This window comes from Tamandua tetradactyla, chromosome 8, assembly GCF_023851605.1.
Source record: "Tamandua tetradactyla isolate mTamTet1 chromosome 8, mTamTet1.pri, whole genome shotgun sequence".
Taxonomy (NCBI): Eukaryota; Metazoa; Chordata; class Mammalia; order Pilosa; family Myrmecophagidae; genus Tamandua; species Tamandua tetradactyla.
In genome coordinates, this window is record NC_135334.1 from 91,488,364 (window position 1) to 91,503,035 (window position 14,672).

General features: G+C 35.0%; 1 protein-coding gene across 37 annotated transcripts in view; it reads right to left on the reverse strand.

Moving 5' to 3' along the window:
• The window catches only part of SOX6 (SRY-box transcription factor 6), a 602,540-nt gene that overhangs the window by 120,183 nt on the left and 467,685 nt on the right, over positions 1-14,672 (reverse strand). For 25 of the 37 annotated variants that reach the window (XM_077114108.1, XM_077114106.1, XM_077114104.1 and 22 more), the window contains 3 exons: positions 12,617-12,740; positions 4,441-4,520; positions 2,931-3,053 (listed from right to left, as the gene is read on the reverse strand). In XM_077114108.1, the coding sequence (XP_076970223.1) occupies positions 2,931-3,053; positions 4,441-4,520; positions 12,617-12,740 (327 nt within the window). The remainder of the gene's footprint in view (positions 1-2,930; positions 3,054-4,440; positions 4,521-12,616; positions 12,741-14,672) is intronic. The other 12 variants (XM_077114090.1, XM_077114119.1, XM_077114088.1 and 9 more) reach the window with 3 other exon arrangements.

The window sequence follows — 14,672 nt, forward strand, 5'->3', positions numbered from 1 at the left end:
ATAGAAACTTCCAAAAAATCTAAAACAAATCTACTAGAGCTAATAAATGAATTCAGCAACGTGGCAAGGTACAAGATCAACACACAAAAAAACAATAGTGTTTCTATACACTATTAATGAACAATCTGAGAAGAAACAGGAACACTTATTCACTGTTGGTGGAAATGTAAAATGGTGCAGCCACTGTGATAAACAGTTTGGCAGTTCCTCAAAATATAGAATCACCATATGACCCAGCAATCTCACTTTTAGGTACATACTGCCAAAGAATGGAAAGTGGGGATTTAAAAAGATATTTGCCCACCAATGTTCATAGTGGCATTATTCACAATTGTCAAGAGATGAAGGCAACCCTGGTGTCCATCAACAGAGGATTGGATAAACAAAATGCTGTATGTACATACGATGGAATACTAGTCAGCCATAAAAAGCAATGAAGTTCTGATACATGTGACAACACAGATGAACCCTGCAGACATCATGTTGTATGAAATAAGTCAGACAGAAAAGGACAATATTGTATGATGTCACTGATATAAAATAATAAACAAATTTATAAGTCAGAAACTAGAATAGCAGCCACCAGGGGCTGAGGTTTGGGGTAGGAAACAGAGAGTTAATGCTTTATTAGTACAGGGCTTCTATTTGCAATGATGGAAAAATTTTGGTAGCAGATGGTGGTGATGGTAGCACAACACTGAGAATATAATTAATGCCAATGAATTATAAATGTGAATGTAGTTAAAGAAATAAATTTTAGGTTGCATTCATGTTACTATGATAAAATTTTTGAAAAGATAGGCTTGTACAACACAGTGACTCCTAATGTAAACTATGGACTATATTTAATAGAATTATTATAATAATATTGTTTTATCAATTGTGGTTAATAACAGAGAAATAATAGAGAAAACTGCATGTGTGAGGCAGGTTATATGGAAACTGCATTTTCTGCATTCTTTTGTGGCAATCCTACAACTTCTCCAATTTCAGAAAAATGGTAACTGAAAAAAATAAAAGAAAGAGTGTGGAACTATTATAGATTCAAAGATTAAGAAGAGCTGACTAACAAATGCAGTGTGTGATCCAGGTTGTATCCTGGACCAGAAAAAAAAAAAAAAGGATAGTAGTAGTAGTGACAAAATTGGCAAATTTCTAATAAAAGCTGTACATTAGATAATAGTATTGTATCGATTTTAATTTCTAGTTTCTAATAATCATATTGTGGTTATATAAGTGTTAACATTTGGGGAAAGTGAGATGAATAGTATATAGGAATTCTTTGCACTGTTTCTGTAAGTTTTTTGTAGATCTAAAATTATTTAAAAATGAAAAGCTAAACAAATAAAACATTTAAAAACCAAAAGAGAAGAGACTGGGTAGAAAACTGGCTAAAAGATGGTCATGGACAGAACACAAAAGAGAAAATAATAGTGAAAGGGGAACGGAAGTCTAGAGTTTCAGCCAAGGCCACATGCCTTCACATACTTCCAAGTACTTAAAAGTTTCTCAAGCTGTCTTGCATGAGTAAGCTTGATAATTGTCATCATATAGAAAGGCTTGTTTCTAATGTCCAGTTATCTCTTTGCTTTGCACTCTCATAGGCACAGTAAATTTTCAGAATGCTTAGAAATATGGTACCCTCTCTATAATGAAATGAAAGTCTTAGAAAAGAAATCCCTTCTGGCTGTACAGAAGACAAAAGACACTCTGACAGCATATGCCTGGTCATGCCTGTGTAGAAACCCCCTGTATACCTCTTATATCAATGGGAAAGTGAAAGGAGGCAGACAATAAACTCCGAGACTCTTCTTCAGACTACTTCCGAAGTATCCTTTGATCATGTCCTCTTCCTTCTTCCTAAGAGTGAGCTTTCTCTATCAATTTCCAAAAGGCAGATTAAAATGCAGAAGGGAAGAAGGTAATGTCAAAGGGGCACTTTATTGATTACATAGTAACCATGATATGTATAGACTGGCAGAGCTAATAGGACATGAATATAAAACTTTGCTAGATGTTACTGTTTTCCTTGTTGGACTGAGTTTGCTATTTTAGGTTAGGATATAAAATTTGTTATTAGATCTAACTCAGAAAATTAAAGTGTGTTTTAATCTGAGGTAATCTGTGTCCATTTTTTTTTATTCAACAGATAGTTGGCAATCTTCCAATATCTGATAGTCTCAGAGAGGGAATTCAATGATACAGAGAGGAATTAAGAATGAAATTGGAGAGAGAAGGAGACTAGGTCCCAGTAGGAGAAAGGGGCTTGGTTTCCAAAGAACCTATAAGCCATCTTTTCCCAAGTAGTAAGAGTATCCCACAAAAACCACAAAGAGTTTTGTTGGAAGGCTAAATATTAGAGGGAGGCTATAGAAACTTACAGAGAAAAATCAACCAAACTTTGGCACCTGCCCTTACTCCAGCCTGAGTAAACAAAGTTAGGAAATCTGAAATAGGTAAAGTTGGGATTAATTGGTAATAACCCTGACTCCATAAATATTTTGTAGTCTTGGTTAAATAACTTAGCTTCTCTGAACCTCAGCTTTTTAATCTATAAAATCCTAATTAATTTTATCAAACTTACAGGGTTGCTATGGTCAAATGCAGTAAAAATGTTTCAGTACTTTTTAAACAGTATGCATAAGAGTAAACGTAAAAGAATAAGAGAAAGAAAGATGACATTGAGGATACTCACTATGTAAAGAAACTCACAATGCAAAGAAACAAATTTTCCTGAATATACAGTAAAAAGTTAATTCAGGGGCATTGGTTTGGGGATTTTCATTCTTCTCTGGGAGAAAATGAGCAAAAGAAGAGCCTCTTTAGGAATGAGAGAAAGGTTGCGTGTTTGCCACTTTAAAAGAAAGCCTAGAATATGTCTGAACATTCCAGTTCCCCACCCAATGAAGCATCAATTGAAGCATTCCTACCTCAATCTGTTTGTGGTTGTAAGAGTGGCCACCACCATGTTCAAAGGTGTCCAAATTCCTGCCAAAACGGTCACTTAGGCCCTTTAGCCTTGGGTTAATTTGTGGGTGGGAGACATGACCCTTCTGTTTAGTAGCATAGTCAGAAAAAAAAAAAGACAAAACACACTGTCAGAACGCATAAAACAGAATACATATTTCTAAATCCAGGGTATTGACCATACCAAAGAATGGAAAATAGAAGGTTTAGACCCCAGGCTCTTTTTTTCACAGAAACCAGAGACTGCCTTGATTATAGAATCAAACAATGGTACTGGATTTTTACCTCCAATTCAAGAAGACATTCTATAATATGGCTATGGGAAAAGGAGAAATAGATTAGGTGTACTATGAGGAAAGTTTCTTTTGGATTTTTACCAAATGCAGTGAGTTCCAGGGTTAGTAGTAGGCAAGGTGAAGGTTTGCAAGAAAGGTAGGGCTGCAACTCCTGTTAGGCAAAAGTTTTAACTTCACAAGGCAGTCCTTAATGGGTAATATCTTCATGGCTTCCTGTCTGACACTAATGGCAAACACTCCTCGAAGTGTTGGAAAATTTTTTTATTTGCAGGTCCAACTGAAAACGTTCAAAATGATGTTTTTTTTTCCATATAGGGAATAGCAATGTAGAAATAAAATACTTAAACCTGATGCTATTCCCTAGATTATTTAAGAAAACTTAAACATAATCATTAGTAAATTTTAAGAACAAAATATTATCTTTAATAAAATTTTCCTTATATTAAAAGTAAAGTTATTAAATATTTTTATAAATGTTTAAATACTGAAGGATTGATGGGTATTTTAATGATCTTATATTTTCGCTTTTGTTCATTAGAAATATATATTTCATTTTTAAAGTCAATTTCCTATTGAAATGGCAGTTATAGAAGAGTGTGAATGTCACCTCGTCCTATTCCAAACCCCTCATTTTACATGTGAAAAAATTAAGGTGCAAATGATTCTTTACTCAGCTTCTGAAACACTTTCTCTCCAAATTTATCTTTATAAGTAAAAAAAAACCCAAAAAAACAAAAAAACACTAATCTTGGTCAGACACCATGCCCAGACCTTTGACCCTGATAAGGATGAAAATACACATAATTCTGAGAGCAAATTCTCTGTTTTGGTGCCATTTGTAAAACCTAGTCTGTACATAAATGGAAATATGGATGAAAAATAGATAAGGAAATAGCTAACATATCAAATAACAACTGGCCATTAAAAATGTAAAACTTTAATTCACTTGAGAGAGAGTATGCAGTACTAAATCATAATGTCAATTTTCCTTTGAAAATATTGATACTAGCAGCTTTTTCTTCTATTTGCAGTATGGTAAGTACATAAGGTGTTAATCCTTTTGGGCTATGCTTAAAAAATTATTTAACATTCAGGCCATTATTTAGCATACAGCTGGTTAGCAGTTTTCCACTAAAGTACTGGCTTGTATCCCACATTTTTTTCTTCTGGCACTTACCTGGAGCTGTAAAGGGCTGAGTCCAGAAGCAGCAGCAGCTGCCATTGTTGATGGAATGAACTGTACGGGGTAGTTATCACCTGTCGGAAAGAACAATGCATACAGGTTTAGACAATGCACAGGGACTCGCAGCAGACAAGTACAAACATGGTCTTTGGATTGCCTGAGCTTTACAACATTGCTCTAAGCCCAAACATCTGCAGAAACAAAAGGCTTAGTTGGGCATAGACTTGCAGTGCTGCCTTGGAACTTTTTGTTAACAGATAGCTGGTAGGCAAACTGGCAAAACATGAATGTGATGCTAAAAAAATTAAATGTGCAATTCAAGCATGTTCACTCTATTACAAATCTTGTAATACATCATTTTTTAAGAGTAAAAAAAAATATCTTAAAGCCAGGCTGATATTCAGTACATTGAGAAAGCACTGAGGCTTTTATTCAGAATGACAAACACATTTTGGCTTGATGGTCAAGTCAGAGTACTACAGTCCAAAAAAGATTATGAACTATTGACTGTCCATAATTCTGAACTTTATAAAAAATAAAAAAAACACAGTTTAAATGCAACCTCTTAAGGGCAGCTACACTCATCTGCCAACACTCTTTGCAATTCCTGATATCCCAATGAGAATTGAAATAATGTTTTTCTGGATTAACTTCTGGTGGAACCTAGTACAGAACCAGGCACATGAGGCACTTATCAAATCTTCTTTGATAATGATTCGATTAAGTCACCACACATTTAATATGGGACACCCACATTAAAAGCCTGTCAGAGATTGAGCATGGTTCAGCAGAGATCAGTGCTACACCTTAGTGGGTTTCTGACTTCAGACCACTCTTAAATAAGGAGAAGCAAAGTACTTTCTGTGACCTAAGCAACCTGAAGAAGCAAGAGAAAGTGATGAGGAATGCATTGTGATAGTGGTAACTGAAAGAAAAATTAATACTTGTGGATAAATTACACAATATCAGTGATTTAATAGAGTATCACTTTGGCTTCAGCTACTTATTTAAAATCAGTGCTATGTACTATCTCTAGGCTATATTTTAATAGGCTGTTCCTCCACACATTTTTTGACATTTATAATCATCATGCTGTTTTGCATGAACTTTTCCACACTGAAAGCTGAATGTAATAATGAAGAGACAGAATAGAAAAGACCACAGAAATAAAGGTATTCAACTGGAAAGCCATAAAACCTCTCGCTTTTTTCTGTATGGACACTAATACCTGGAGCCTTCCTGAAGCTGCTCGTTCCTTGGAACTCATCCTGCTTGCCACATGAAGCGCTACTCAGCTGGCCTGATGTAAATGTTAAGTTGCTTTCACTTTTAACAAATTGTTAGCTTCTAATCTACACAGTCTCTTTGCATCATATCCATAATACCTCATCAGACCATTGAGCACAGTGTGTGCTTGTACACAGTCCAGTAACAATTGGCTTCTGATTGCATATGGAGAGCTGCTACAATGCATTCACTAACACTATATTGTGCTGGTCTCCTATGGAGTAATGTTCAAAATATCTGATCTTGTTTTTCCCCTTCCATAAGGTTGATTTTGGTTTGCTGTGCTATATGAGCTTTCTAAAAAAGATAACTAGGCCAAATTATTTTTTTTATAGTAAATGACTATCGCTTTGTGCTTAAATAATTCTACTGATCTTCCTGGTATTTAAATTAAATTATCTGAAGAAAGAAATCCTAATCTAAATCAAATAGTGTTTCTTTGGTCGATATCTTATCAGGTTCAAAAAAATCACAAAATGATGCTGAATTAATGATGCTTCAAAAATAGAGAAAAAATTACCATTGCAACCATCAACAGGGACTGCCTCCTGGAACATTTTAGAGCTGTTCTTTCTTTAAATATCATGCATTATTCATACTAACTCTAAACCACAATCTCCCCCTCTGTAAGTTTAATACCAGTTGCTTTATTTGTACTAAAACATTTTTCATGTCAAACATATTTAAAAAAAATCAAACTCTAAAAGAATTCCCTGGGGCACTCCTTTTTTCATAGCTGTCATGCTTCTATGGTATGAAATAGCCAATTTTTTTTTATAGTTTTTGGCTTGCCAGTTAATTTATTACTATCTCTACCACACCCTGTAGTACTTTCCAGCTCACCTGCTGGCTACAAACAGTCTTCTTTCCACTGCTGACAAGCATATTTCTAAATGTTTTTAACCTTTCTACTGGTTAGAATCTGTATATCTGAATATCATCTTTAGACAGCTATTTCTCCAGAACACATTATTGTACTAATACTAAAAGTAAGAGTGAATACATTAGAGCAACAGAATATCTCACAGAGAATGATTAGAAGAGAAAGAAGGAGATAGACAGTAAAGGTAGAAGATAAGAAGATAAAGGAGCAGAAGAGAGGGTTTAATACTAGAAGAGGGAGAGAGATTTAAAGGTATTGTAAAATTTATTTTTTTAATAACAAAGCTACATGCTTTCTCCCCTCTAATTTTCTCTGTGTAGAAGTCAATCAAGAAAAAGTTCTCAGTGGCTGACTTGGCAAGAAATCAGTCAACATGTTGTAGCAATTTTTTTCAAATTTGTTTCTGGATTTGAAATGCTTGCGTGAGGACCCATTCTTTTAAAATTTGTACAAAGTAAGATGAAGCTTGTCAGAACAGGTTGGTTTTAGGTACTACTGTAATCTGGCCCTTGCTACTTGTAGTTTAAAAAAACAACCTCCAGAAGCCAATTTGAGCAATAATGTCCATTCCTTAAATCCACCTTGCCAGCTTTCTGAATTTTCCAACTGTTTTTATCTAAAGATTGCAGAACAAATACAAAACAGGATTTAAAACCTACAGAAAATTTGTCCACCATTAGTTTTACTTGTCAGAGTAGGCAACATTCCTTTTGAATCAAAGCAGCTCAACAGCAAGAGTCCCTGAATGGAGGAAAAGTAAATTTTCAGGGAAACTGAAATGAAGGTACATCTTAGTGGGACTTAAGCAGGAGAAGGGAAGCTTGGTCTGAAAACCAGAACACATTAGATCCAGGCTATCTCTTACAAGAATACTCCTACTTGTCCAAGTCAGATATAAATTCCACTCTTTAAGAAACCACATGGGTAAAATCCTGTCCTTTCATTTTCATTCTTCAGAAAGACAACAGACTGGGATCATTGTAGTGTCTTGGGATATTAACTTCAGAAATTAATCTATTGGGGAAGTTATTTAGAGAGATTGGGAGAAACAGAAAAGAAAAAACAGAAACATTGGACTAGGAAACAGGATTCGAGGATTTTTCAGTTACTGGAACATAGTTGGACTCCAACCTCATATTTCATTTCCCACCCTCAAAACAGAAGAAAAACACACTATATATCACAACCTTTTCACAGATTATTGTATGGTAGTATCATAGGATGATGGTAAATTGAGCTGCCTAATAACCCACAAGCAGATCCCACCCTTATGAGCAATCATCCTTTCTACAGTATGGACATTTCTGTCAACATTCACCAATACAGATTTGAACATGTTATTCTGCATGGGTCTTGCCTAGATCATGTCCCCATACTAGCAAAAATATTGTAGGTCCTGTATACTTTGAGAGAATGCCAGAAGAGATCTGAATTTATCCTTGTGAGAAATCAGAATGCAGTCAGTTAGCAGATAAAAGATGTCATATTTAGAATCCTAGAAAAGAAAAAAAAAAACTTTCATTTTGTTCTGAAGACAAACTGACAGAATTGGCAAGGGCTATAGTATACATTGTCAAAATCGATACCCTTATTATTTCTCCTGCTAAATTTCTATTAAAGAATAGATCAATGATGAAAAGAACCTTGATCCCAGGATTTCCTCTAAGGCCATCTGTATTGTTTTGTATACATTTTAAGAGGGTAAGACTCAGGGTCAATCTTCACTTGTTTCATAGTTGCATCCAAACTCATGGCCAACCATTTGAAAATCCATGGAACTTGTCACAGTGCAATTAAATAAGAGAGTGTGGATTAAATGATTTAAACCCATCTCCATTACTAGAAATCAACTAAAAGTTCAGGCCTTAATGATAGCTCATCAATGATACAGTCACCATATATCAAGGAGTTTAAAATAATTCTTGATCTCCATAAGACTAAGTTGCTTTACATGGACAAACCTATTTTAATTCTGGACCTAAAAACTCTCATTTATAAAATGAGGGATCTAATCTGAAGACGCCCAGAAATGTTTGATTCCAAGTGGATAAATTTAATTAGGTATTAAAGCTAATTGGCAACACACCTCTACCTTACAATATTCTGACTTTACAAGATGTCATTGAATAACCCCCCACACACACACAAATTGCATTTTTTTTCACAGCAGAAAAGCTAGATTTTTCCTAAGAACACTATACATTTAGACCACGTCTCTAAGTTGTGTAGAATATCATATCAAAGAACCGTATGAATTCTATCTCCTCTACCTTTCAGATGTGAATAGTTCATTAATTATTGGAGTTTCAGTTTCTTTATTTTAACAAAATAGAAAGAATACCACTAATATCTTAGGGTTGTCATGAGAATGAAATTATAGATGTATCTATATATATTTAATAAGCACTCATATACCCAAAACACGCATATACATGCATAATGTGGCAAATAAATCATTCTCAATACTAGCTTAAACAAAAGAATTAAAAAGAAACAGGCATAAATAAGAAATTGCTTCTGGTCGTGAGGCAGAAGGCTATTATGTCTCAATCAAATGTTCAACTTTTGGAGCAGATTTCTAATAAGGATGTGGTTCAATAGGTCAGTTAAATTTTCTTAGTTTCACAATCAGACTTTACCCCAATCCTAATGTTTTCAAATTTTCAAAGAATGCTATTTGCATTACCTAATTTAATCTTTATACCCTCACTAAGGACTGGACAAGGCAGGCCACAGTATTTAGATGATAAAAAAGTGAGCAAAATTAAATTATATTTCCATGTATCTTAGAGTTTGTAAGAATTAAATGAAATAATCCATATAAGATATTTAGCACAATGCTTGGCACATAGTAATTATCCATTAAACTTTGGCTATTATCATATTATAACTAATAAGTGGGTGCAGGAGCCAGAAGCAAGCAGAGATCCATCTCCTAGGATCTCTCAGGAAATTTCTAGGGTTCCTGCAGCAATGGCTTTAAAAATTCCAGCAATGTAAGGTCTATGAGTCAGCTGCATCACCCCTGGTGCATGAAGGAGGCTACTCATTGTTTTTGTTGTTGTTGTTGTTTTCAGGCAAGCCAGTCTTGATACGATATGCATACTGGTAACTGTGAAGGAGGTATTATCTTCTAATTTCTTCAAATGTGTTTATCTTACCATGAGTTGTTGCATCTCTTAGTATCATAATATGAAAGAACAAAGAAATGAAAAGTCTTTCTTTGTGTCCTGGTGATGATTTCTAATGAGATCAGTGTGAAAGCTTCCCTGAAGCTGCACAATCCCTAAAGGCCAGACGCCTCCACAGCAACTTACTTGCTTTGTGTTCACAGCAGACTGGGTACCTGAAATGTTCAGAGCAGTGAGTCAATCTAATTGAAGGGCAGTGGAGGTCCAAGGCCTTAAATGTATTTGTTTGGACTATCCTACATACAGTTTCAGATACAGTTAACCATATTAGACACCAAATATCATCTCAAGATCATCCTTGCTCTCTGGAAATCCAGTTATTCATTCAGCTAGAGGCACAAATACTATGAATTTATTTCAGGTTGTAGGGAGCAAAAAGAGGGGAATAATTCTCCTACAGAGAGTCATTTACTTTTTAATTTACAGAAAAACAAAGTAGTGTGTGTACTTCTTCCATAGGGTGCCAGAAGATAAATGTGTGCCACCATTTCAGGGCTTTTATAAAGCTATTCTCTTTTAAAAATTTAGTCAATATCTCACATGTATTACAAGTAAAGTTATCAAGGCTCAGTTTGAAGCAAAAGAGTTTTCCATGTCCAAACTCCAGGCAATCGTAGTCTCCTTCCTCAGTTCGTACAAATGACAAAGGAACACTGCATAGATTAAGTCTCTTGTGTATGTAATTTCCTTAGTAATAGGAAATATTACTCTAATCCACTTTAAGCATAATTTTAGACCCAATAAAGGCTAGATTAGCCAAAATATTAACAATTTGAGAGTTCTGGGTAACTAGATCTTGATACATCTTAGAGGTCACCAGAAAAATACCATTTTGTACTAGCCATGTTTGTGATTGACTATCTTCCTCCTACATGTCCTATCTCATTGCTCTCCCTTAACCAACAGGGTTTAGCTAATATAATCAAAATGTAACTTTGTTAGCCCAGGATACCACACTACACTGCACCTGAATTCACAGGAGGTAGCTCACTCCTGTACAATGCTATCCCAGACTTATAGCCTTCTCATTTACATGTCAAAGTCTCATTAATGGTGTTTGAAATGACTTTAAAAGAAAATTGTTCTAAATTCACTGAATATACAACAATATCTTCCTCCACAAAAATGGCACTATTGTTTGAAACGAAACTAGGAAAGTAAAATAGTTCAAGAATGTCTATGTCTAGAAGAAAATAAGGCCTATACCTAAGTTGAAAAATTTTTAATTTAAAAACCTTAGTAAAAGGTTTTTGATAATTTGATTTATTGAAATCAAACACAGAGTTTCCACAGATGGTACATTTAAAAGGTTTCTAGAACTGGTATAAGGGTGACAATAAAGATTCAAGGCAATCCAGTAAATTTAGTTTACATCAATGTTCCAAAGGAAGTTTTGATAAAGAAACTGTTCAGGACCACTTACAGATATTGGAGAATCATTAAACCACTCCATTGAAAGAAACATATTCTCTGGAAAAACATGCTTCTGTCTTTAATATGGATACCAATTTCACAAGGAGTATAAACTGCTCTAAAAAATATCTAGGAAATAACAATTTGACAGTGTTCTTTCACTTAGGTGTTCAAAAACTCATTTTTATCTGGAGATTTTTGTCAGTCCTTCAGTGAGCCAATTACTTAGCATCTCTATTCCTTGAATCATTTGAGTTTTACCACAAACATGCACACAATGAAGGTGGTTCTCTACCAAATGAAAAAGAACAGTCAATGGCAACAAGGAATTAAACAAATGTTACAACTCAGTAGGTTTTATTCTGTGCTATTTAGCAAGCTTGCTTATAAGAATTTTAGTAAAATTATTTATATTTTATTAATTTTTAAGCATATTAAAATGCCTTTGTTCACTGTGTAAACCCCATAGTCAGAGAAACTGTTGTACTCAGATTTGCTACCCTCAGATTTGGTGGTTGATATAATCCGGTTAATATGTTAAAAAGAACTTGACACAAATTATTAATGAGTAGAACAAGGTTACTATATCTGAGCTGAGGTCACTTACAAAGAATCCACAAATGAAATTAAGGTTGACTTTTATTTACTTGACTATCTTCTTACATTGGATTCCTTTGGCAATGTATCTTTAAACATTTAAAGCCCTGTTTACAAGGAGGCTCTGAAAGAAGCTTCAAACCATTATGCCTCTAATTGAATTCCCCAGGAGTCCAGTAAACTCAGAGAAATAAAGAAAAATCATAACATTTGCTAAATGGTCTCAAAACATATTTTACTGCAAGGTTATGTGACCTGTTTTTTTGAGGTTCAAAGATGAATAAGAAAATATTGCTGAATGCTTCATTATTTAGACTAAAACCAAAAAGAATTTTACCTATTAGGGGGAACCTAATTAAATCAGCCCAGTTTTTACATTTTTTCCAAGAGAAATCAGACAACAAACAATAATATTTTGTACTGTATGTGACCACTGTCTCAGAGTGTAAAAGTGCTTAGGAGGAGGAAAGGGTCTTCAACCAAAGACAATTATTCACAGTAAAGGTCTGAGAAAGCTGACAAAAATTTCGTAGTCCCCAGGGAAAGGAGAAGTAGAAGAAGAGAAAGCAAAAGTGTTTAGCAGCCTATTAGTTTATTACTCTGCCCCCTCTCCCCAATTCACATTTTACTTTAAAATAAGCTTTCATGATCCTTTTATTTATATTCCCTTGTATGCTCCTGTGTTTGTTGTGACTACTAAGTAAAAACATGTGGATCTTAGTATTTCCAAAAGAACGTTACACGCTTTTCTACTTACCTGGTTCGTATGTTATTCGAGGGGGGAAGAGGAATCCCTTACCTGGTTTGTATGTTATTCCAGGGGGGAAGAGGAATCCCTGTTGGGCAGCAGCAGCAGCTGCCAGGGTCCGCTGGTCATGTGGAAAAATTGGGATCATGAGCGGAGGCATGTGACCCTGAACCTGCTAAACAGAAGAGAGTCTATGATCAGACAGAGAGTAAATAGATGCCAGGAGTGTTTTTCACTCCTGGTGGTGTGCTGGTACCCACAAAGGCACCGACCTTTAACCTCATTTCAAATCTGCTCCCTGAGACAATTCAGGCAAAAATCCATCAAATCCCTTTTCTTAGATTCCTATTAGCACACCAGATATATAACTTCATTGCAAATTTGCCTCATCCCTGCTTCCACCAAACTACAGTTAATGGTTTTCATTTCTCTTGATTGTTTTTTATTTCCTTTCTATTAAACAAAAACTAGAAAAAATAAATTTGCTTCTTTTCTTACACTGTTCAATGTTGGGAGGTTTTGCCCTTTCACCTGCTTTGCATTCTGTGCTTTATTTTGAAAATATTATTTAGTATCCTTGTCAGAAAATGAGTCTAATTGTTATATATTCCAAAAGCTGTATCTTCCCAGTTTAGGTATCTTATTTCAAAGCCTCGCTACATTATGTTAAACATATAGTTCTTCAGATTTAAGGCTACTACATCTTGGCTCCCAATTAAACTAATATTCTTTGCCGTACATACCTCGATGTAACATATAAATTGCTTGTCTGGCTAAGCAGTTTTACAGTTTTATGCACTACCATGTAGCTCAGTAATTATGGAGTTGTATTCAGAGAGCATTTCATAATAAATCCTACTATATCAAATTTCATTTGACCTCAATAAATGTATCGAAGAGCACAAAAATGCAAAATAGAAAATCTTCACTCTATATCAGTATTTGTATTCTATATAAAGAAAATAAGAGCTATGAGAGAATCATGCCTGTGAAAATCACATTTTAATTTCCTATCTCCTTTTTTTTACCCTATGCATGCTGCCCTGATTCCAGGATGGCATCACAGGAAGGTTTTGCTCTAGCTTTTAGAGCATAATTTTATAGGTTGAACTATGGGACTTTTCCTATTTAAAGAAAAGGAATTATCTTTAGATTAAAACAGGGTCTTTGGCCTCTTTAATATTAATAGTATGAAAAGGCTGTATTATATCCTATTTAAGATACAAACCCTTACCAGTGATTCTACCAACCCCCAAAACTTCCCCTGTTTAAATTCCTAAATCTTCTCTTTAGGCAGAATTCCATAAACTGGTTGATGACCCTGTTTAAATAGCACCAACTTGCCTTATCCTGTCCATGTTCCCTCCACAGCCAGGGACACAGTACAAAAATGCTTCCGTGTGGGTCTAAGAAGTTTCATTTACCAACAGCTTTTCTCTAGGGAAAGCCCTAAGATGTGGGTTAATAAAGGGCAAGCAAAAAATAAACACTTTACAGTATTTTTCTGAATTCATTTCTCAGGAAAATCAACTTATAATAAAAAGGTCTTTGTGCAATTACTACCTTGCCAGTGGGGCGTGAAAGAAACTAGCTTTGGGCAGCTATTTCTTCCATTTTAGCTGAGGTAAGCCCTAGTTTTGTACATTAGAGTACAAACTTAGCCTGCTTAAATTGAAGCTGATCCCCTAGTGCCCAGGTCTTGCCTTTAACCCTGAAGAAAAACATTGGGTTTCCTGTACAACTCCAGTTTGTTCTGACCTAACACAAACCAATGATGTCAAAGATGAGGTTAATGTTCTATGCCAGGAAACTAAAATGCAGTATTTTGTGGGTGACTATTGTTCGGTGCAAGAGTACATCAAAAGAGATCATTTCATTTTCTTCTAGAAGAAATATGGTCCTGGCATGTACCTAGAACAAGTGCAGATGCTTCACACTCTAAAGAAAAGGAACGGGAAGGCAAGGAGTCTGGGTATCATATCTTTTATTTATTCATTCCTCTTATTTAATTCACATTTATGAAGTTACTATTATGTGTTATGGCTCTAGAGAAAGTAATTTCTAGAGAAGTAGCTGGAAAGAGGGGGGCTATTTAGCTTGAGAGAGA